This window comes from Loxodonta africana, chromosome 16 (assembly GCF_030014295.1).
Source record: "Loxodonta africana isolate mLoxAfr1 chromosome 16, mLoxAfr1.hap2, whole genome shotgun sequence".
In the NCBI taxonomy this organism is placed as follows: Eukaryota; Metazoa; Chordata; class Mammalia; order Proboscidea; family Elephantidae; genus Loxodonta; species Loxodonta africana.
In genome coordinates, this window is record NC_087357.1 from 51,545,056 (window position 1) to 51,571,378 (window position 26,323).

General features: G+C 36.5%; 1 protein-coding gene across 17 annotated transcripts in view; it reads right to left on the bottom strand.

Annotated features, from left to right (window-relative positions):
- PCDH15 (protocadherin related 15) overlaps nucleotides 1–26,323 on the bottom strand; it is an 853,216-nt gene that overhangs the window by 172,218 nt on the left and 654,675 nt on the right. For all 17 annotated transcript variants that reach the window (XM_064269614.1, XM_023546967.2, XM_023546966.2 and 14 more), the window contains 2 exons: nucleotides 18,382–18,522; nucleotides 15,703–15,815 (listed from right to left, as the gene is read on the bottom strand). In XM_064269614.1, coding sequence (XP_064125684.1) covers nucleotides 15,703–15,815; nucleotides 18,382–18,522 — 254 coding nt within the window. The remainder of the gene's footprint in view (nucleotides 1–15,702; nucleotides 15,816–18,381; nucleotides 18,523–26,323) is intronic.

Sequence of the window (26,323 nt, forward strand, 5' to 3'; positions counted from 1 at the left end):
TGGTAAAGTAGAGTCAGCAAAAAAGAGGAAGACCTTCAACAAGATGGATTGACACAGGGGCTGCAACAATGGGCTCAAGCATAGCAAGGATTGTGAGAATAGCACAGCACTGGGCAACATTTTGTTCTGTTGTACATTAGGTCACTATGTGATGGAACTGACTTGGCAATACCTAACAAGAACAACATATATATATATATATATATATATATGTACAAAAAATATATATATGTATGTATATATATTACATATACATACATACATAAAAAACATACATACATATATATATATATATATATATATGACGCATCTGTCAGTTCGTTGTACTGTGGGGGCTTATGTGTTGCTGGAAGCTACGCCACTGGTATTCAAATACCAGCAGGGTCACCAATGGCAGAAAGGTTTCAGCTGAGCTTCCAGACAAAGACAGACTAGTAAGAAGGACGTGGCAGTCTACTTCTGAAAAAAATTAGCCAGTGAAAACCTTATGAATAGCAGCAAAACGTTGTCTGATATAGTGCCAGAAGATGGGCCCCCCAGGTTGGAAGGCACTCAAAATACAACTGGGGAAGAGCTCCCTCCTTAAAGTAGTGTCGACCTTAATAAAGTGGATAGAGTCAAGCTGTCAAGGCCTTCATTTGTTGATGTGGCATGACTCCAAATGAGACCAGCTGCAAACATCCGTTAAGAATTGGAACCTAGAATGTATGAAGTGGAATACAGAAAGATCGATATCTTAGGCATTAGTGAGCTGAAATGGACTGGTGTTAGTCATTTTGAATCAAACAAGCATATGGTCTCCTATGCTGGGAATGACAATTTGAAGAGGAATGGCGTTGCATTCACCATCAAAAAGAACATTTCAAGATCTATCCTGAAGTACAACACTGACAGTGATAGGATAATATCTACAGCTTACGAGGGAGACCAGTTAATATGGCTATTATTCAAATTTACAAACCAAACACTAATGCCAAAGATGAGGGCATTGAAGATTTTTACCAATTTCTGCAGTCTGAAACCGAACAAACTTGCAATCAAGAGGCTTTGATAATTACTGGTGATTGGAATGAAAAAGTTGGAAAAAAGAAGGCAGATCAGCAGTTGGAAAATATGGCCCTGATGATAGCATGATGGGAGAGATCACATGACAGAATTTTGCAACACCAACAACTTATTCATTGGAAATACCTTTCTTCAACAATGTAAATGGCAACTGTACATGTAGACCTCAATGGATGGAATACGCAGGAACCAAATTGACTATATCTGTGGATATAAACTATGGAAAAGCTCAATATCACCAGTCAGAACAAGACCAGGGTCAACTGCAGAACAGACCATTAATTGCTCACACGAAAGTTCAAGTTGAAACTGAAGAAAATTAAAACAAGTCCAAACCAAATCCACTGCCATCAAGTCAATTCTGACCCATGACGACAAGTCCATGAGTGCCAAAATATGACCTTGAGTATATACTACCTGAATGTAGAGATTATCTCAAGAATAGATTTGATGCATTGAACACTAATGACCAAAGACCAGATAAGCTTTGGAAGGACACCCAGGACATCATACATGAAGAAAGCAAAAGGTCATTAAAAAGACAGGAAAGAAAGAAAAAACCAAAATAGATGTCAGAAGAGACTCTGAAACTTGCTCTTGAATGCACAGTAGCTAAAGGGAATGGAAGAAATGATAAAGATCAAAGACTACACCCATCTCTATGGATTACCCCTCAACATAAAGAAAACAAAAATCCTCACAACTAGATCACAAGCAACATCATGACAAACTGAGAAAAATATTGAAGTTGTCAAGGATGTCATTTTAATTTGATCCACAATCAACGCCCATGGAAGCTGCAGTCAAGAAATCAAAGGGTGTATTGCATTGGGCAAATCTGCTGCAAAAGATCTCTTTAAAGTGTTAAAAATGTCACTTCGGGGACTAATGTGCACCTGACCCAAGCCAGGATATTTTCATTTGCCTCATATGCATGTGAAAGCCGGACAATGAATAAGAAAGACTGAAGAATAATTGATGCCTTTGAATTATGGTGCTGGTGAAGAATATTGAATATACCATGTAATGCCAGAAGAAAGAGCAAGAAATACTGCTGGAGTGCTTCTTGGAAGTAGGCTGGCTAGACTGTCTCACTTACTTTGGACTTGTTATGAGCAGGGACAAGTCCCTGGAGAAGAACATTATTGTTGGTAAGGAAGAGTGTCAGTGATAAAGAGAAAGAACCTCGATGAGATACATTGACTCGAGCATAGCAACAATTGTGAAGATAGCACAGGACTGGGCTGTGTTCCACTCTGTTGTACATAAAGGCGTTATGAGTCAGAACTGACTGGATGGCACCTAACAACAATATAGAGAAAGCCTGTGAAAACTGCAGTGACGTATTGCCAGAATCACGTTTTTAACAGTTAAAGAAGGAAAATCTGTCTTTGAAGGAAGATTTTATAAAGGGACAGAAAAGTTATCTTCAGGTAAATTCAGCTCTCACATTGAGAGATCAATTTAAATTACACTGAAAATGACTTTAGCAAACAAGTAATGCTGTCTGCATGTAGATTCATTCTGTATTATATTAACTACGTTTAGGTAGCATTTTTTTTCTCTTATATTCTTTGAAATGAAAACCAACAGTTCTCCATAAGCTATTGCACTATTGATTAAAAATCTTTTCTTAAATTTCCCAGTCCAAACTAGTGTGGCGTATGTAAAAATGATTGCAGCGTGGCTCGGTGAAAGTAATTTTAGTTCTCTGCATGAAATCTTAATGAGAACTGCTGACTCAGTATTTCCTTGGCCATTGTGATAACATTGTTTTCATTTTTCATACGGTATAGAAATGAATGTCTCTGGACTTCATGCTTTTTCTCTATTTTTGCATATGAGGAGGTATACTCTCAATCCTTTATAGTCCTTTATAATAGCTACTCTACTATTGCTCTTCCATATAAAACATTTCAAGAATCTTATTTTAAATATAAATTGTATAAAACTTTAGCTTTGTCATTTATTATGAAATTAGTTCACCTTAATCAGCAAAGAACCAATTTTTTACTTTAATAAGGAACCAGACTATGCATTTTTTCATTAAAGGGTATTTGAATTAAAAAAAAGACATGATATTCATATGTATAATATTCTTATTTTGAGTTTAATATATTAAATGTGAATAATGCTGGACATTGAAAATGACAATGTTTTCTCTGTGGGTTAAAAAAATATCAACTTGTTCAAGAGTTTAACAAAAATACTCTAGGAACATTTGCCCTTTCTCTTCTTTATATATAAAACCCACAAAATATAAATTTTGAATTTCTTCTTTTATGGAAGTTGTGTGTTAAAATATATGAATTTTTAAAAATAAACATGTGACATTAAATCATGCAAGTATTTAATAATCAAGATCGATATGCTTCTATTTTGTATTAATACCAAAGGTATGTTTGTATAGGTGGCATATTTCTCTGAAAAACATAATTATCTTTGGAAAATTTTGATAATTCATTTATGATGCTACATTTTCCACTCAAAATCAATATTCACATTTATAGTCTATGATCTATTTCAGACATATTGACCTTTCCATGACATGTACCTTTAAAACTGATGACAAGTGAATTCCAGTACGCATAAGTCTTAGTCCATCATCCTGAGATGAAGGTCAATGTCATTCTTCACAATGATAAGTTATTTGAAATACTAGATTTCATCTATTCTCAAGTAATATTATATATTTATACTACTATCAGGATTTTGACATTTCTGTCAGGATTAAATGGGTGATAGATAAAATGTTTTTGTTGTTTATTACAGTGTAACCATTTTCCAGAACATCCAAGCTGGTTATGGACTGAAAACCTTTCATGAAATATGGACATGTGGTAGCCATGAAAGTGTACTCTGCCGCCTACAACCCCAGGGAGCATATTTGACTGAGTTTCCCAGTTTCTGTGCTTTGAAATCTACTGCTATGTTTGTACCTAGAGGCTGCTTATACATAATGATTTAGAACAGCAGAGGTGCTAAGGCTGGTCCATTCCTGGGAGACAGGAGACTACTCTGAGAGCTGATTGTAGTTTGAGGGTGCCCAACAATTTTGACACAATGGCTGTAACAATGGGCTTAAGCATAACAACAGTTGTAAGGGTGGCGTAGGACCAGCCAGTGTTTCGTTCTGTTGTATGTAGGGTTGCTATGAGTTGGAACCGACTCGATGGCACCTAAAAACAACAGTCTTATAAAACCTCATTTCAATAGCACATCTATCTAGGATGCTTCCACAGACCTTCCCTCCCTTTCTTCTTCGCTTCGGGTTAGAATGCAATGTGGTTTAAAGGCTCTTTCAACCTTTCCCTGCTTCCTCATTTCTCTCAGAGTCATTTCTCCTAAAAAATCCTTGCTAGTTAAGTCTCATCTTGGCATCTGCTTCTTGGAGGACCAGAACTGATAGAGGGAATTAAGAGGATTAGTGTTAAGGAGAATTGTTAACATTTTGAAAGAGATAAAGTTCAAAATAACCATGACTGTTTAGAAAATAAAAAAAGATTCTAGGGAAAATAAAGATGAAGTTAATAGATATTAAAAGAGAACTTTACTATATATTAATACACACATATGTATACATATACATGTGTATATATATATACACATGTATATGTATATATAGATAAATAATGAAGGTACACAGGAAAAGGTATAGAAAATTATTTTTTAAATAAATATAGTAATTATAACAAATAATTTCTTAATATTCACAGTTATCCAAAGATCGAAGGGAGTTCTCCACCACTTTAAGTTTTAGTCAACTTTGGGTCAAGGATGACATTAGAGAAGTATTAAATTATGAGGCAGACTAAATGATTCCTATGCTCTGTTTAATGCATTACTTGCTATGATTTTGAGAACAGAATTTTTATGAGAGTAAGATTAACTTTTTTTTCTACTTCCAGTGAAACCCAAATTATAGAAAATTATTTAAATATATGGTGTTGCATATAGAAATAAACTTCTTAATCACTTGGATTATAATAACTCAAAACTTATTATTAGAGTATCCATGTGAGGTGGAGGCTGATACTTCATCTTAAATTATTATTAAAAGGGAAAAAAATTTGAAATCACCTGGGGAAGATTTTGAGAAAGGGTGGAATTTTTCAACAACAAATACTGAAAGGAATGCCATAAAATCTTTAAGAGATTTACTTAAAAAAAAAAAAGAAGGAGGAGAAGGAGAAAGGGTGAAGATTTGGGGCATGCTAACTCTCTCAGACATTCAAATTATCTATATAAGTGTTTGTCTAAAAGAAAAACTAAAAGAACCTAGAGGGAGGAATGATTCGTAAGGATGGGGCTTTGCTCCATTTTGAGATTTCTGGTTGTGTGTTATGAGTTTTAGTCTCCTAGGACTGCTTTAACAAATTACCACAAATTAGGCAGCTTAAAACAAAAGAAATTTATTTTTCAGAGTTATGGAGGCTGGAAGTCTGCAATCAAGGTGTCGGCAGGGCCAGGCTCTCTCTGAAGACTCTAGGGGAAGAATCCTTCCTTGCCTCTTCCTAGTTTCTTGTGGTTGTCACCAATCTTTGGCTTTCCTTGGCTTGTAGCTGCATCTCACTCCAATCTCTACCACCATTGTCACCTGCCCTTCCCTGTTAGTTGTCTGTGTTTGTCTTCTTTTTATAAGAACATCAGTGATTGCAGTTAGAGTCCACCCTAATCCAGTTGGCCTCACCTTATCTAATTACATCTTTGAAAATCCTATTTCCAAATAAGTTCACGTTCTAAGATTCTGGGTAGACCTGAATTTTGGAGGACAATATTCAACCCAGTAGAGTATGCTTCTAAATAGTTTGGAATTTGTATACAATTATTTAGAAGAAAGGAATATTAGACAGTATAAAGGGAGACATACATGTCAAAAGTTTTAAGAAGTTAGTATTTAATGGACAGTTAGATGTTTACTTAACGACAAATAGATGGAGCAGATGATATCTTGATTCTTCCTTTAACCCTAATTAAGTGATATGATGAATGATGAATGACTGGTTTGAAGAGATCGTGAAATTAACCAAATGAATCTGCTTCAAATATTATAACTACGCTAAGAAAGCAAGAGAACCAAATGAATAGTTAGCTTGAAAATTGTTGTTAATTTGGCCACTGTATAAGAAAACATATATCTTTGTGCAGTAAATTGCTTTCCCATTATGAGATTCCTCCCACTCTTAAAAATGACTTAAAGCCAGAGCAGCAAGAAACAAATTCAGTTCACAGGATGTGAGGGAAGACAAAACCAAATCTATTTTAGACATATATAAAATGTTCCAATATTATGTATTATAAACAGGAAAAAATGTGAGAAATTTCTCTTCTAATTAGGACAACAAAAATTATTTTACCAAATATAGGATGGCCTTTATAAAATCCTTGAATACTTTAACAAACTTCATTAATTTATTTCAAAGAATCAATAGTAGAAAGTAAGGAAGTTTTTATACAACAGGAAACACCGGCATAGCATGATTAAGTATATGAAAGGATGGTTTCACTTTTTATTATATTGCTACTGTTATATAGATCAGATAAACCTACATTATCTGTCATCAGAAACTTAGCTGGCAACCCAGCATTTCTTTAGTAAATATTAAAGTACTTACACTGATGTTTATGATTTGTTGGTTGCCTACTACATCATGATTTTATAATTTTAAAGAAAGGTACGGTAGGCCTATTGTTATAGTCCAGCAACTGAGCAGTTACCACTATCTCAACACATAAGTGTTTTCAATTCTATAAAAGGAATAATGGATTCTGCTTTTCTGTCACGACAGAACTGATACATTGGGAAATGTTACACCAAACAGTAAATATCAAATCCCAAACCTTTTTGATGGTCTTCACAAAGCTAATTTACAGTACATATCTCTCATTTGGAAACCCTGGTGGCATAGTGGATAAAGTGCTATAGCTGCTAACCAAAGGGTTGGCAGTTCAAATCCGCCAGGCGCTCCTTGGAAACTCTATGCGGCAGTTCTGCTCTGTCCTGTAGGGTCGCTATGAGTTGGAATCGACTCGACAGCACTGGGTTTGGTTTGGTTTGGTTTAGCTTTCATTTACTTATCCACACTCTTTCATATATGTTTTCTTTTTCTTTTGTTATCAAGAAGACATCTGGAGCAAGTAATTAATTGCAATCAAATCACCAAACGGTAGTTTGAAGCCCAGAAAGGTTTGGTTTGCAATATGTGATAGTAATACTTGGTAAGCTGAAATCACTAGAGATAAAGATTTTTATTATAAAAAAGTGTGTATGAGAATTGACTTGAATTCAAAGAGGTATTCATTCTTTATTGCTATTTTAAGAACAATTTAATCTAACTATTCCAATACATATTTACAAATAAAAATGTTTCCCATTCTATTATATCATTAGTTCATGTACTCAATATTGTACATTCTTAATAAAAACTAAGTACATTTCAGATGGCTACAGCAAGTAAAATTTATAACTTGACTTGTCCAAAATTAAATGCTTAATATGTTAGAGAACGCTCGCTCTCTACCAACACCATTTTCTCTTCTTCCTCAGTAATAATGGCGGAGCTGGGATACAGCTGCCCAGCAAGTAACAGCATTTCTCAGGCCTGATATAGGTAAGTGTGGATATTTGCCTAAAATTTGATGATGGGATGGGAGCTGAAGTGACATTTTCAACTCCTGCCTCACAAAGAGGGAATCTATCGCTGTGAACTTCTTTCCCTTTCCACTGACTAAATGGCAATCTCTAGTTATTTTGAAACATAATGTTGAAGATGAGAGAATGAGTCAACCTGGGTCTCTGAATGACTGCATGGAGCAGAAATATTCACCAACCTGGTACATTCATCTTGGATCATCATGTGAGCAACAAATGTATATTTTGGTCTTGGAACCATTGAGTTTTGGTGACCTCCTTGTTGCAGAAGCCTAACCAATCATAACTAAAAATTATTACACTGAGATTTAAATGACCAATATAAATAAGACAACTGAGTCTTGGGGTGAGGGTGTATGTATGAATCAAGAATTCAAATCAAACTCTTAGATAAATTAATGTTTTCTCTTTAAAACCCCTCTTTAATATCTAGACATTAGTTCACAACTAGTTTTTACTAAGGCATTCAAAAGTCATTATTGAAATGAAGACATTCCTGGCATGTAAAAACCTGAGCCCACAATCCCACCTATCCTAGATGGCTGTTTTCCAGTTGTAATCCATGAGTACCCTTGTAACACACCCTCCAAGTAATAGGAATCATATACTATCATTTTGTATTCCCTCCAAATTTGATTAAACAAATGGAGAGATTTTCTAAAAGGAATAATTCAAGTACAAGGAATCTTTCTGATAATCAAGTATTAATATAACTATTTATTATTTCTGGGAATTATGTGCATCTGGCAGGGGCAGTAAATGGATCTGAAGAAAGAGAATGAAGAAACGAGGTTTTCAGAAATTGTTTATTGCATATCTCCTTTTCTGTTAAAAAAAAAAAAAAAGACTGCCTTCACAGCAATATCAAATGGTGTCAGCATATTCCCAAAGCTAGTGCTTGAACAGATTAAAAAAAGAAAAAAAGAGCCATATATGAAAATAAATATTCTCTCATGAATACTATTTAATAAATGGCAAACTGGGAGATACTACAGCTTAAATAAGACATTTTAATATGATTACTATATTATGCAATGAAGTTTTTCAAGCCACTAAAATGTGGAACATCTTACATTAGTTGAAACAGTACTAGATAATATAATAGATAAACCCCTGAATTTCTTGCTCACATAACAGTGTATGTGAGGGTATTACTAGGTAGTTGACTCTCCTTCAAGCTATGATTCAGGGGCCTAGGGTTTCTTCTATCTTGTGTTTCCACAGTTGTCAACATATAGCTCCCAAGGTCTCTCAAGGTGCTTTCTCCATCCAACCGTCCATTAGGGGAAAAGGCTGTCAGGCCAGGAAATGGTGCAGACTACTTACTTCTACATTTAATTGGCCAGAACTCAGTCACATGGCTGCATTGAATACAAGGGATGCTAGGAAATGTAGCTTAGCTGTATGTTCAAGAGGAAAAGGAAATGGTTTAGGAGGAAGCAAGACATTCTCTGTTATATACTCCTTAATTATCTTCAAAAGAATGGAGGGATAATTGAAGAAAATAATCACTATCAGCCTCAATTTTTTAAACTGTTCTTCCTATGGTTTAGGTCAAATTTAAGCTTATATAAACACTTAATTTCAATTATTTTTACTTATTCAAAAAATAATATCTTCTGTCCATATTTGGTATAACTTTTTTATTATCTATATTTTCTGGCTGCCTGATAGAAAACAAAAACAATAGTTTTCAGTTCTCAAGTACTACTGAATCCATTATGGCAATATTGTAGATACATAAAAAAATAGGGTTCTCTTAATATAGTCTAAGACCAAACCCACTGCCGTCAAGCCGATTCTGACTCATAGCAACCCTATCGGACAGAGTAGAATTGCCCCACAGGGTTACCAAGGAGCACCTGGTGGATTCAAACTGTTGACCTTTTGGTTAGTAGCCGTAGCTTTTAACCACTACGCCATCAGAGTTTCCTAATAAACTCTAGGAAGCAGTAAAATTACTAAATTGCCTTTATACTATACAGTACCAAGTTAACTGGGATAATTAAGGGAGATATTTGCGATTATTAGAAACTCTATTCCAGAGAGTAAAAAATTCTTCCATATATGTTCATGTGACTGCTTTTAATTTAGTACAAGGTAATTGGCTAGTTTTTTGTTCTCTAACTTTATTAATAGCATCTATTTGCAGTTAATAGTTCCATACAGAGAAGGTAAGAAATAGTAATTATTCACTGAACAAAACATTTCCATTTTTAAAAACTGGCATTAATCAAGGACATTTAAAAAGGAAAACTAAATGAGCAATGCCCTGATGCAATCTATGACCTTGGCCTCAATACTACAATATTCTAGGTAAAAGAGTTAGCAAGTAAAGTGATAGTTAGAGAATTTTGGAGGCATACTTCTATAAATAAGGAAATGAGTTCCAAATGGAAGCCCAGAGAAGCACGCCTCTTAATAGAGCTTATTTCAAGAAGAAGCGTTATCCACCATAACACTTTTTTTTTAATTCTCCTGCAGCTTCCAAGGAACAACTAGACTTGGAGTAAGGATTTCTGGAAAACAAATGTGGGAATTTCCTTGGTATGAAACTGTGAGGGTTTTTTTGACCCACTTCAAAGAGTAAATATATATTTTTTTGTGAGCATCTGCTCTTGGTAAGTGAGAAACACACCAACTGAGTATATATCCATCTTGGTTCTTGATAAGACCAAAATTAACACATTCAGGGAAGTTCTCCAAGCAGAGAACAAGATATCACAAGGCAAAGAATTGGAGAGCACAGCCAAAGTGGACCAAACTAAGGAAAAAGGAAAACAATTGGCAAGAGCTTACATGAGAGAAAATAGCGATTTAAAACTGAGATTGCCCAATAATTTTTTTTTTGGTGGGGAGAGGGGTGGAGTTTGAACTGCCAACCTTTATTTAGGTTAGAAGCTGATAATAAGTAAAATACATACAAGCTAAAAAGCCCAAGTGAAGAAAAGTAGGGTATAAAGTTGTATAAAGGGTACAATCACATTTATGGAAAGGTTGTTGTTGTTTGGTGCCATCGAGTCAGTTCTGACCCATAGGGTCCCCACATTCAACAGAATGACACACTGCCTGGTCCTGTGCCATCCTCACAATTGTTGCCATGTTTGAGCCCATTGTTGCATCCACTGTGTCAGTCTATCTCAGTGAGGGTCTTACTCTTTTTCGCTGACCCTCTACTTTACCAAGCATAATGTCCTTCTCCAGGGACTGGTCCCTCTTGATAACATATCCAAAGAAAGAAGACAAAGTCTTACCATCCTTGTTTTTTTTTGTTTGTTTGTTTGCTTTACGTTAAAGTTTAGAGCTCAAGTCAATCTCTCATACAAAAATTTATACACACATTTTTATGCAACACTACTCATAATCCCTACAATGTGACAGCACACTCCCCCTTTCCACCTGGGTTATTTGTTTCCGTTCAACCAGTTCCTGGCCTTCTTACCTTCTCATCCTGTCTCTGGGCAGGAGCTCACCATTTGGTCTCGTGTTTCTAATTGAACGGAGAAGCACACTCCTCATGAGTATTATATTTTGTTTTATAGTCCAGTTTAATCTTTGTCTGAAGAGTGGGCTTTGGTAATGGTGTTAGTTCTGGGTTAACAGAGTGTCCAGGGGCCGTAATTTCGGGGGTTCCTCCAGTCTCTGTCAGACCCTTACGTCTGGTCTTTTACACGGATTTGAGTTCTGCTCTGCGCTTTTTTCCCGCTCTGTCCTGTCCAGGACTCTTTGTTGTGTTCCTTGCCAGGGCAGTCATTGGTGGTAGCTGGGCACTAACTAGTTCTTGTCTCAGGCTGATGGAGTCTCTGGTTTATGTGGATCTTTTGCCTCTTAGGCTAATATTTTCCTTGTGTCTTTGGTGTTCTTCATTCTCCTTTGTTCCAAGTGGTTTGGGACCAATTGATGCATCTTAGATTGACCAATAATTCTTACTGTTTTGCATATACATAGGATTTTCTGATAAATATATTGTATAACTTAATATATAGAGTATAATTTATTGTATAACTTAATATAGAGAGTATTACAAAGGCAGCTTTTTACAAATGGCGAAAACTACTTGGTTTAGTGTGGTAAATATTCCCATATATTTCACCCATTGAACAACTTAATGGTGATGATGGTGACGAAGGTATTAATAATTAGACTTATTGTTGAGAGTGAATGCTTCAGTGATTCAAGTTTTTGATTATGACTTCAACCACCATCTGTAGTCAGATTACTTTCAAACCTTTATTTTCAGCCAAGATCTATCTTCCCAGAGCCCCAGTCTTGCGTATCCTACTGCCTTCTACAGGTAGTCCCCCACTTACGATTTATTCAAGTTAAGATGACCCATACTTATGACTGTTCTTTACATCTTATCATTAGTGATATATACTACATACAGTGTTAAAATATATCTGTAAATTTATATATAATGTTTTCAATCTCCAAAGATGAACAAGAATTGAATTTATAAAGATACTGATCATAAAAGGCAATATAATGAAAACTAAAAGATGAAATGAGGTACTTGACTGACGTTGGAACCAGCTTACAGTGGAGTTGTTGGGAACTACCTGTACTTATCTTTCACGCACATTAATGTAAACATCTGAAGTTACGTAAATCAAGTTTCTCACAAAACCTATATTCATAACTGTACTTCATTAATACTTCTACTTGCTCCAAATCATAGGTATTGATTCATGTGGACACTTCTTTATCTTAAATATCAAGCTTTTTATAGAAGGTGACTTTATATACTTATTTACATCTTAGTCCTCTTTCCTTTCCTTTCCCCACCTCCTCTGAACTATCTTTATTCAGGTCCTCACTGTTTCTTCCTGTTTCCATTCTTAACAGTTTTAAATTCAAATATCAAGGTAAGCTTTCTAAAATAAAATAAAATAAAAAATCCTCCTCCCTTCTGTCTCACTAGCTTAACCTCTGCTCTAAGCTAAATCTTCTTAGGTAGTTCTTAGAAATTATGAGAGCAATAAAACCACAAACTCTGGAACATGATAAAGTCCTCCATGATCTAAAATCTTAATTTCTTTTGAGCCTCAATTAGTATCATCCTTCAATGAAGAGGCATCACTACGATTGGTGTCAAGCAGTGTGGTGACTCATGGTGTCCCCTCCATGTACCGCCTCTCGTACCAGCCCATACAGAATCCTTAATAATGTTTATTATCTATTTTAACCATAGAATAATATGTAATAAATACAGCTGTAAATTGTTTAAATGCAATACTTCTTATATTATATGAATACTAACAACAAAGTTGTTTTATAAAATCTTACTACATTGAATTACAACATTATTAGTAACGAGTGGAAGCTTTCTTTTATTTTTCTCCTTCTTTTACTTTAATTACTACATTATTCTCAAAAAGCTATAGATATGTTCACAAATACTAGCTATCACAATATTGTAGCTAAAACACTAGAAAATCTGACAAAATTAACAACTATAAAAATGTGCAGATGAAACCATGTGATTCAAAGCACCATTGTAATTGAGTAATAATGACAGCTCTGACCAGAGCACATTAACCAAAACCAAACACGCTGCCGTCAAGTCGATTCTGACTCAAAACCACCCTATAGGGCAGAGTAGAACTGCCCCATAGAGTTTCCAAGGAGTGCCTGGTGGATTTGAACTGCCAACCTTCTGAGTAGCAGCAGAATTCTTAACTACTACGCCACCAGGGTTTCCAGAGCACATAAGAAGTTTCAAAAAGTAAATTAGCATAGAGTTTTAGCCTTGCGGGTTGTAAAAATGACTTGGGGTGGTGTCTGGCCTCCTCTGACCCCACAAAGGGGGGAAGGAGAACCCAAGATAAACAGCCCAAGGCTGATTCCTATGAGGAGAGGGCAGACATGCCTCCTCTCTCAGCCACCTTTACCAACTCTGACACCAGCCGTTCCTCCCACAGCACTCTCTACTCTGCAGAGTTTGGTAATTCATTGCAGTGGCTACAAAGAACTCACAGACCATACTCACAATTTTGTGGGTTATTAGGTGAGCAATAGGTTACAATTCAGGCTCAGGAACACTCTGGGGTACAGTTCTTTCATCAGCATAGCCTCTTCCCAGCTGTGCTCGAGAGTAAGTCTCTCGCTGGCCCTCGGCCTCTGCTCAAAGGTACTCAGCTTTCCCTCTCTGAGGGCCAGGAAGCCCACAGAGCCATCTGCTGCCAGGTCTCTCCTGCACTGCTTCTCACTATCTTCACAGTTACAGCTCACTCTCTCTCTATCTCCTGGTCGCAGGAGCCTCTCAGCACAGGAATCCCAGGTCCAAAGGACACACTGGCTCCTGGCTGTTCTTCCTTGGTGGTAATGGGATCTTCCTCTCTGCTCTGGAATTGGCTTTCTTTTAAGGCAAAACTGAACAATCCCCTCGGAGGGCCACAACTATCCTCTCACACAGTCCCATCCAGTCACCTGGGTGGGAGTTACAAGACCATGGCTAGAAAGGCCACACAAAAGTAATTAATTGTACCACATAGGTATATTGATACATGTAAGCTGGGCTTATAAAAAAAAATTGTTGTTATAACTCACTACAGGAATATTTTCTTAAAAAATAATTTCTGCTGAAGTACTGCATGAAAATTTCAGACAGTCACTTTGGTGCCATCTCTCTCAGTGTCACCTGGTACAGTTTGTACCTCCCACACTCTTCTAGTGATGCCACTATGTCCAATGTCCAATTTGTCTCTGGAGAGACTGAACTACTAAAAATTTCTGGAACTCAGTGTAATCTCTCACAAATTAATACTTATTTATAGAAACTTATTTTTTTCTTCTATATATGCTGATTCTTTAGCTTGGCATATCTTTGTGTATTGGCTGAAATCTGTGTTTCCTTGAAGATACAGTTCACACTAATGCTGATCGTGTTCAGAAAGTGCTAACATCCCTTCAACATGCTTCCCCCTTACTGTCAGTTTCTCGCTGTTGTTGTATTTTCACAATGTACTGTGATTTTTTCATATACTTCTTTGTTTCCACTTCTGGGCTGTAAGCCTCTGGAAAGCAGTGACTGGATGTCTCTTAATATCATGTCTAATCTAAGTATATTGTATATATATATAGTATATAGTGATTTTCTTCAATCTTTGGTGAAAAACACTGCCTGATATTTGTGTTAGTGTGCTAATAAAAGTACTTTAATGTTTTAACTTAATGGAGACAAAACAATCATGAAAGAAAATTCAACTATATTTGCAAAAGAGTATTATAAGCATTGTTATTACTCATAGCAAATTATGAAGCAATCATAAAACACAGTAATTATAATTAAAAAAAAAAATTCTTCAATACATTCCTAACTTCCTGAGGATAATTATAAAAAACAAAACAAAACACTGCTGTCAGTCGATTCCAACTCAAAGCGACCCTTTAGGACAGAGTAGAACTGTCCCATGGGGTTTCCAAAGAGCAGCTGGTGGATTCAAACAGCCAACCTTTTGGTTAACAGCCAAATGCTTAACCACTTGTGCCACCAGAACTCTGGATAATTATACATATACATACATACATATATATACACACACACACACACGTATATATATGTGTGTATATATAACCCATAAAAACCTGTTGCCATTGATTTGATTCTGACTCACAGTGACTTGATTCTGACTCATAGTGACCCTAAAGGACAGAGAAGAGCTGCCTCATAGAGTTTCCAAGGAGTGCCCGGTGAATTTGAACTACCAACCCTTTGGTTAGCAGCCATAGCTATTAACCACTACCCACTACGCCACCAGGGTTTCCAATTATTGTAAAAGGATCCATTATTCATCAAAGTATTACTAAAACAGGTATCTTTTAAACTAAATTATTAATTAGCTATTTTAATTTTTAAAATTATGTAAAATGTAGAAAGGATCAAAATAGGCTGGAAGCCTACCTCATATAAATTCATATCATGTCAATTTTGAGAAGCAAAAACATCTTTCATATATTTTTTTAAAAAAGATAGGAACTGATACCTATATTCTTCTTGTGTGAAGCGTGGGATTTCTCCAGGATGTAAGACAAGAATTTTCACCGTGGCACTGCTGGACATCACTGGTTCACCATCATCAAACGCAACAACCACCAACTTAAAAAGTAATAACAATCATGTTAAAGACTAGTAACAAGAAGAAAATAGAAGTATCGTTGTCACAGGTATATTTTTAACCATTGGACTGCAGAAGTCCAGAAGGGGGAGGAATTGTTATTGCTTCCCTGCTTACCAGGTAGCAGACACTGTACTAGAATATGTTACGTATATTCTCATTTAATCTTCACAACAATCCTACTAGCTCCCACCCAGGTGTAAGTATTTTCACTTGCCAGATGAGAATACTCAAAGAAGTTAAGTTATAAACTCTATGATACAAAACTACCAAAGTGTTTTTTGATACTTCATCTGTCCAATTATAAACTCTTTTCTCTTTCCAAAGTTCCTCTGATGTCTACAGTAAAAACACGTGCCTTTATAAATACCAATACACTTATTTAAAAAGTGTTAAATTCAGTCACATCACTAGCAAAAGGCTAATTTCCTTGCTTATAAAAAGAAATTAATTTTTCCAGTGAATTAATTATGCACAGGATTATAAGACAGAAATACTTCACACTAGAGGGTAAAATGTAGAATATAGTTTAAAAACACTTTGATGTAGAGTCTCTTAAAAAGTTAAAAATACATAAAACCAAGTTTTTACTGTATAGCAGAAATTGTTCAAATGATGCCAACCAAAGAAAAACTTATGCTTAGAATTTTAAGATTTGGTATGTTCTATATTATTTATTACTGAAATAGCTTTTACAGTTGATCATTTTCTTTGGTAACTTATACCAAAAATAATTCTAATGTTTATCTTTAAGAAATGTCAAATACTTCCAAAAGCATATTTTTCTCTGGGATGTACATTATTTTGGAAGCTTTTTGGAAGCGTTAGGTTATTAGGAAACCCTGGTGGCATAGTGGTTAAGTGCTACGGCTGCTAACCAAAGAGTCAGCAGTTAGAATCCACCAGACGCTCCTTGGAAACGCTATGGGGAGTTCTACACTGTCCTATAGGGTCGCTAGGAGTCAGAATTCACTTGACGGCACTGGGTTTGGGTTTTGGGTTAGGTTATTAATCTAAATGAATTCAACATAAGTCTGGAAGACCATAACCAGGGATCATCCTGATAATCTCAATTTATCTTTGAGTAAATACGAAGAATTTACAAACAGCACAATTATTACAACCAGTAGTAAAATCTTGCAGACATAGTCTTATTGGTATTCACAAGGTCAACTGATAAGGGTATTTTTCCAGGATACCATCAAAGGCTTTATTCGCAAGTGACAAAAACTATTCTAAGTAGCTATATAAAGCTGTGGAAACCCTGGTGGCGTAATGGTTAAGTGCTACGGCTGCTAACCAAAAGGTCAGCAGTTTGAATCCACCAGGTGCTCCTTCGGAACTCTAGGAGGCAGTTCTACTCTATTCTATAGGGTCACTGTGAGTCGAAATCGACTTGACGGCAGTGGGTTTGGGTTTTTTTTTTTAATATATAAAACTGAAGCACTTGAACATTTAATAAAATAGTTTAATTTAGGATAATATTTTTCAATATTTTTGACAGGTAGAAACAGGCATTATATTTTCAACTATATTAAAAATATATGAAAGAGAAAAGAGGTAATATGTTCATTTCCACTGGTAATTAAAGAAGAATAAGTTATAACAAAATCTAATAGATATATGGAAACCCCGATTGCACAGTGGTTAAGAGCTATGGCTGCTAACTAAAAGGTCAGCAGTTTGAATCCACCAGGCATTCCTTGGAAACCCTATGGGGTGGTTCCACTCTGTCCTTTAGGGTAACTATGAATCAGAATCGACTCAATGGCAATGGGTTTGGTTTGGGGTTTTTGGAATAGATAAATATTTTTCATAGCAGATATGCAAAGATTAAAATCAACAATAATGTCCAAGGTTCAGTGATATTAGAAAAATGGGTTCTCTTCTGAAAGACTGAGAGCACATGTTGGGGGTTAATGTTATTTTGAATTTGTTGGACACATAATATATTAAGAATACATAAACTTGATGAAGCAATTCTGCTTCTAGATACTTAAGGAAAAAAAAATTGGACAAGTAAACAGTAAAATTCACACAAGGTGGCTGATGACAACAGAGATATTATTATTACAAAAATTAGAAGCACCCTAATTGTCCAACAACAGGTTATTAGTTTTTTAGATTAAAGTAAAATATCACAGTATATTTATATAGTAGAATGCCATGTAGCCATTAAAATAATAGCATCAATGGTATTTATTGGCATGGACAATAATATATTATTAAATTCACAAAGCAGCATGAATGATATGATTATGTCATTTCCAAACATATATTTGTTTCCATGTATTTGAATGGGACATCATCATAAAGACAGAAGATTGAAAAAGTAAATTCTAATTATCTACAAGATGTGAGCTATCAAGTGATTTTTATTTTTTACTTAACCGTATTTTTAAAGTTTCTGTAGGTTATACATGTATTGTTTTATAATTCAAAACATTATAAAAGGAGAAAAGAGAAAAACACAGTCATCCATGAAGCCAAACATTTAATGAAAATTTCAATAACAAAAAGACAACATGGGAATAATGACACACTGACCTTAAAAATTGTAGTAGGTTCTTCATTAAGATTGACTCGAGTTATTACCAGTCCAGAATCTTCTACTACGTCAAAAATACTGGCAGGGTAAGGAAACTGGACATCATCTACTCTGTACCTCACACGGCTTGCAGGTAATCCCTAAAATGAAATGATATTAAATTACACTCATAAAATGAAAACAAAAGGTAGTAAAAATGCTAAACTGACTTGTAAAATGTATGGCCCTTTAACAATGAAAATCCACACTTCATGATTTCATACTTGCAGATTGCAGAATCTTCATTGCTCTGGGATAACTCAGTCTGAATCAATGAAATGTCTTTATTAAGATTGCTTGAATACGATTTACGCGAGAGGAAAAAAACGAAGGCCATCTTGCATATCTTCTCCTTCCACTTTGCTTTCATTGTATGAATCACACTTTCTTCCCCAAATACCCAGTGTCTCCATACTATTTTATCTTCTGAGACAATCAGAAGTTTTTTTTTTTTAATTATACTTATTTGAGTTTTATCTGTGATACTCAGAGAATGATAAAGTGTAGAGGATTGCGGTAAAGTGAAGAAATGAACTTTAAAGGGAAAGAAACTAAAATTTACTTTCTATTCTATGCCAATTCTCTTGCTAGATGTTTACCTAAATTACTTAAATTAATCCTCACAATAATCCGTTAACCAAAACCAAACCTGCTGCCGTCGAATCGATTCCAACTCATAGCGACCCTATAGGTAACATTAATAATGATGATGATGGTAATGCTAGTAAAATAATGACCAGCTAACATTTGTTTAATGCTTACCATGTGTCAGGAACCATACTAAAAATGATACATTTTTACTCTTACATTCATTTCATAGCTAATGAACTTGAGGCTTATCAAGAGTTAAAGAATGCAGAATTTTTCCAGACATAAGCCAAGGTAAGTTGAAACACAAAGAAAAATAATACATTTTGAAAGAAAAAAAATTGACATTTGATAATTTTTGTATAGAATCGAAGGCTTTTAGGATTTTCACTGCCCAATTATTGGACGTATATAAGCCAGGCCTTTCTACCTAGTCTGTTTTAGTCTGGAAGCTCCACTGAAACCTGTTCAGTAACACAGAAATACACACTCCTCCACTGACAGACAAGTGGTGACTGGGCTTGAGGTACATTAGCTGGGAATCAAACTCAAGGTTTCCACACGGAAGACAAGAGTTCTACCACTGAACCACCAGTGCCCTCTTTCAGTGCTTACGGCCTCTATAGCTCTTCATCTTGTCTTACAAGTAAGTGGGACAGTTTGACTTCAAACCTAACAGGCCATCAACATTGAAAAAAAAAAAAAAAAACACAAAATTTTTACAAAACAAATTATTCTTTAAAAGGCATACTACCAGACAATAAATTCATTTTCTATAGCATTTACAAATTGTAGCAGAATCACACTAATACATAAACACAGCCCAAAAGAAGTTTTCTTAAACTTTACATAAACTGAAACTAGGCTATGGTTCGATTTATAGTAGGCAAGCAAAGGATTTCTCTGGTCAGTGAAATGTATTGATCTCCGTTTATGTCCAGAGGAAACTTGGGAGGTTATTAGTTATCTCCCTGTCTTCAGAAACTACCACTACTAAGCCATAGCACTCAGATACGTTTTGAAAGGTTTTAGCTAAAAACAAAACAAAACAAAACAAAACAAAAAGCTGTAGCAAGGTGTATATGGGTTTTTGTGTGAGAGACTGACTTGATTTGTAAAATTTCACTTAAGGCACAGTAAAAATTATTAAAAAAAAAAAAAAAAGCTTTCAAAACATTTCTAAGAAACCCAACGTAGCATTTAAAGACTTTGCCCATTAGGAAGAATCTCCCCTACATGTAAACACTTGGTGAAACCAAACCTCATTCTACCCTAAGAAGTGACGGTTCGGGGTTGCTGCTTTTCTTCACCGCAATATAACTCTTCACAGTTTTGAAGATGATTTCCAATGCTTGTCGTTTGTACTACTCTTAGGCATTCTTTTCTTGGCTTGAAAATACCTTTCAGTCTTTTCTCCGTGCCTTTTCAACTTATCACGGTTTGTTTTTGGAAATGTATTCAAACTCTGGATTCAAATGAATAAAACAAATCATCTGATTGTTTTATATCCCTATCAAGGAAAACAAATGCTTTAGAAATCAACTCAGTGAATACATCTAATTTCATTCTTTAGTTCAACTGGCTTAATTGCAATGTCTCTTTACGGGCACAGATACTTTAATCACATGAAGTAAAACATATCTTGCTATTCCAAGAAAGATAAACTTTCATAAAGAGACTATAAAACAGTCTTAGAGGAAACATAATTTATAGAAAGTTAGTAGGAAATCCTATAAAATGTGTGCAATCTCATATAAAGAAGGGAGGAACTATTTAAACAGTTTGAGAATTTTACTTTACTTGCCTAGCCACCAAAAAGTGTTATTATGAAAGGGAAAATTTGCAGAACAAATTAACCAAGACACAAACATTAATAGGAAAGTGGTGAAAAGTGTCTGCCAAGATTCTCCTCTCAGCGGGCAGCGGTAGCTAAGGAGAAGTTTCCTATCACTCTGCCACTTGGAGACTTTTGAAGGGTAACTATAATTACTTTCTTCTCTAAAATTTTATGGAAACTGAGGATATGTGAGAAGCCTACTAGGGCAGTTTTTTTTCAAACTTTCTCATTTACCATGGCAGCTATTCCTATAAATCGAGCCAACTCCATCCAGTAGAGCAGGTGTTTCTTCAGATAACTGTGTTTTTAAAAGACTGATAAAGTGCTGGTACAGCAATTCACTTTAAGGTCAACTTCCATTCACCAAAAGATTATTTGATGTTTTTCCCAGAATTGTCAAATAAGTGGCATGCTGTCCATTAAAAGGATATATTTTCTTAAATAAATTATTCAAAATGAAACCATGATATTGCTGAAAGCTTAATCATTCCCATTGTTCTGAAAACCTTGACACAACATCACATATGACAATTGAAAGTAACCACAATTAGGACAAATTACAAAGGACATTTTGTTTGCCATTACACAAAATATATTTAACTTCAATTGAAAAACTGGCATTGTGGAACTAAATGATAATACAACTACTCCCTACTTATCATTATCTCATTATCCAACATTTAACATTTACAACAATAGCAAAAAATCTACTATCCGACTATTTCAGGCATTAACAAGAAGCCTAGGTGAGAAGGGGAGAAGGAGGAGGGCGAGGTTTGTGAGAGGGCCCAAGGTTGCAAGCGCCACCACTGCAGTTACTATTACCCAGGTCGGGTGGAGGAGGTGAGCCAGGCCGGAAGCAGGAGAGGAGGGAAGTCAGGCCTCCAGGAGGCAGCAAGAGCCAGGGCTGCAGGAGTCTGGCAGGGGCTTGGAAGTCTCTTCTTCTAAAGAGGCCTCTCTGCCACCTCTACAGACTCTGCTGGGCCCAGGTGGCCGGGCCTCACCTGCCCAAAGGCCTGTCACCGAGGCCCATCTCCAAAGCCAGTAGAATGGGAAGGTGGAGCCATTAGGCTCTGGGGTCTGCACGGAGGCCTGGAGTGTGGCCAGGTGATGGTGGGCCCCTACTGCTCCAAATATAGCAGGTAATCTCCAACCACCACCACCACCACCACTCCCAACCCCAACGGGCTCCATGGTTCCATGGTAGCGGGGAAGTTATGGTGGGGAAGTGGAGACCACTGCATCACCTGAATCCCAAGATGTGCCAGGGGCACACGATGGGTGATTAGCGACTGGGTGATTAGCAACCGTGGGAACACTGGTGCCAGAGAGGGCACAGCCCCAGCTCTCATATAATGCCAATTTTTGCATAACAACTTGGTCTTTGGAACCTAACGTGTTGGTAAGTGAGTAAGTAGTTGTAAATTTATTTCATGTATCCTTTATTCCTTTTGGGTCACTATAAATACCAATCAACTCTGTAGCAACAGACTTGGTTTTTGTTTTGGGGGGTTATTTTCCATACAATTATTTTAAAATTTTATAAAATATCAGCAATTGTAAGTTTCATAAATTATTTACACCCTATCACTTATCATTTCATTTGTATGTTTATAGTTGTTGTTGCTAGCTATCACTGAGTCACCCTGACTCATGGCAACCCCATGTGTTACAGAGTGTAACTGCTCCACAGGGCTTTCTCAGCTGCAGTCTTTACAGAAGCAGATCATTGGGACTTTTCTTATGCAGAGCCATTAGGTGGGTTCAAACCTCCAATCTTTAGGTTAGCAGGTAACTGCAAACCACTTGCGCTGCCTGGGTAATATTCATTATATGTAGGATACATTCATTCATTCATGCCTGCATTTCTTGATTCATTAACACATGTACTAACTGGATATTGCTGTGTCCTGGAATTACAAAAATGAACAAGTTCATGGCCAAGTGGAGAACACAGAACTCATCTTATATTCCTTTCTTTCTGATGGTCATTGCCAAATAATCCAGGCACCTTAGCCTTATAAAACACTGAGCACATTCCCACCTCTAGGAATATACCATTCTGAGTAATCCATGCTTTATTTTCTTAATAGCACATATCCTTATCTGAATTTATGTTACATATTTACATGTTTATGGGCTTGCAACCTGTCTCTCCCTCTCAATTGTGTGCTCTGTGACAGCTGATGTTTGTCTCACCATTACTTACCCAGAGCCTAGAACAGTGCCTGGCATACAGGAAGAGGTCAGCAATAATTTGTTAAGTGAATCTTTATGATACAATGTGATCAATGCTTAAGTATGTGTGTATACTGAGATGCCAGGATGCACAACTCCAGGAGGGTATGCCTCATAGAGACTATGATGAGATGTGAATGCTGTATCCTGAAGTTATGTTGTTAGGTGCCATCGAGTCTGTTCCAACTCAGTGACCCTATACACAATGGAACGAAACACTGCCCAGTCCTGTGCCATCCTCACAATTGTTGCTATGCTTGAGTCCATCATTGCAGCCCTGTGCCAAACCATCTCACTGAGGGTCTTCCTCTCTTTTGTTGACCCTCTGCTCTACCAAGCATGATGTCCTTCTCCAGGGACTGGTGCCTCCTGATAACATGTCCACAGTACATGAGATGAAGTCTCACTATCCTGGCATCTAAGGAGAATTCTGGCTGTACTTTTCCAAGGCAGATTTTTTCTTTCTTCTGGCAGTCCATGGTATGTTCAATATTCTCTGTCAGCACTATGATTCAAAGGCATTGATTCTTTTTTGATCTACCTTATTCGTTGTCCAGTTATAAATGTATGTAATCCATACTCCTGCTTGTAGCAGCCATAGGTGTTGTGCCGTCGAGTCGGTTCCGACTCATAGCAACCCTATGCACAACAGAACGAAACACTGCCCGGTCCTGCACAATCCTTACAATCGTTGTTATGCTTGAGCTCACTGTTGCAGCCACTGTGTCAATCCACCTCATTGAGGGTCTTCCTCTATTCCGCTGACTCTGTACTCTGCCAAGCATGATGTCCTTCTCCATAGACTGATCCCTCCTGACAACATGTCCAAAGTATGTAAGACGCAGTCTCTCCATCCTTGCCTCTAAGGAGCATTCTGGCTGTACTTCTTCTAAGACAGATTTGTTCGTTCTTACGGCAGTCCATGATATATTCAATACTCTTCACCAACACCACAATTCAAAGGCGTCAACTCTTCTTTGGTCTTCCTTATTCATTGTCCAGCTTTCACATGCATATGATGTGATTGAAAATACCATGGCTTGGGTCAGGCATACCTTAGTCTTCAGGGTGACATCTTCGCTCTTCAACAATTTCAAGAGGTCCTTTGCAGCAGATTTGCCCAATACAATGCGTCTTTTGATTTCTTGACTGCTGCTTCTGTGGCTGTTGATTGTGGATCCAAGTAAAATGAAATCCTTGACAACTTCAATCTTTTCTCCTTTTATCATGATGTTGCTCATTGGACCAGTTGTGAGGATTTTTGTTTTCTTTATGTTGAGGTGTAATCCATACTGAAGGCTGTGGTCTTTGATCTTCATTAGTGAGTGCTTCGAGTCCTCTTCACTTTCAGCAAGCAAGGTTGCGTCTGTCTGCATAACGCAGGTTGTTAATGAGTCTTCCTCCAGTCTTGTTGCTCCATTCTTCATATAGTCCAGCATAGAGATTAAATAGGTATGGTGAAAGAATACAACCCTTATACACACCTTTCCTGACTTTAAACCAACCGGTATCCCCTTGTTCTGTCCGAACAACTGATTTTTGATCTATGTAAAGGTTCCTCATGAGCACAATTAAGCGTTCTGGAATTCCCATTCTTCACAGTGTTATCCATAGTTTGTTATGATCCACAGAGTCAAATGCCTTTGCATAATCAGTAAAACACAGGTAAACATCCTTCTGGTATTCTCTGCTTTCAGCCAGGATCCGTATGACATCAGCAATGATATCCCTGGTTCCACGTTCTCATCTGAAACCAGCCTGAATTTCTGGCAGTTCCCTGTCGATATATTGCTGCAGCTGTTTTTGAATGATCTTCAGCAGAATTTTGCTTGCGTGTGATATTAATGATGTTGTTCTATAATTTCCATATTTGGTTGGATCACCTTTCTTGAGAATAGGCATAAATATGGATTTCTTCCAATCAGTTGTCCAGGAAGCTGTCTTCCATATTTCTTGGCATAGACGAGGGAGCACCTCCAGCAATGCATCTGTTCGTTGAAACATCTCAATTGATGTTCCATCAATTCCTGGAGCTTTGTTTTTCACCAATGCTGTCAGAGCAGCTTGGACTTCTTCCTTCAGTACCATCGGTTCCTGATCATATGCCACCTCTTGAAATGGTTCAATATTGACTAATTCTTTTTGGTATAATGACTCTGTGTATTTCTTCCATCTTCTTTTGATGCTTCCTGCCTCATTTAATATTTTCCCCATGGAGTCCTTCACTATTGCAACTCAAGGCTTGAATTTTTTCTTTAGTTCTTTCAGCTTGAGAAAGGCCATAGGTACATGCTTTAAAAGCAGAAAGGAAGTAAATATTGGGGAAGAGGATTTATAAAAGAGATGATATTAGAAACTATTAAACAGAGCTCTCAAAAATAGAAGATAGGTAGAGAAAAAATATTCAATGAATATCAGTTTAAAAAGATTCCTGGATACAGTATTGGAGAAAGGAGACCATCTATTAGAATAAAGAGTCTTCTCCTTTTTTTTTCCTTGACTGGATGAGTACAAACCACTACCTGTTCCTTAACTTCCCAGTCTCTGTCCTTATTTCCTATAATATTTCCTTAATTATACTTAATAGATTCTCTTGTTATCTAGTGCTGCTATAACAGAAGTACCACAAGTGGATGTCTTTAACAAAGAGAAATTTATTCTCTCACAGCCTAGGAGGCTACGTGTCTGAATTCAGAACACAAGCTTCAGGGGAAGGCTTTCTCACTCTGTCAGCTCTCAGGGAAGTGTCTTATTACCAATCTTCCCCTAGTCTAGGAGCATCTCAGCATAGGGACCATAGGTCCAAAGAACATGCTGTGCTCCTGACTCTGCTTTCTTGGTTTATAGAAGTCCCATGTCTCTCTTCTTGCTTCTCTATTTTATATCTCAAAAGAAACTGAGTTAAAACACAACCTAATCTTGTAGGTTGAGTCCTGCCTCATTAACATAATTTCCACTAATCCCACTTCATTAACATCACAGAGGTAGGATTTACAACACATGAGAAAATCACATTAGATGACAAAATGGTGAACAATCACACAATACTGGGAATCATGGCCTAGCCAGGATAACACACATTTTTGGGTGACATAATTCAATCCATAACAAGCATTACGCCTAAACAATCAGTTGCCTATAATTTGGAAAACTTGTTTTTTTTATAGCATGCTCTAAAATGTAAATAAATCTAACTTACTGAACAGATAAAAACAGTACAGAATTTCCACTTCAAGTTT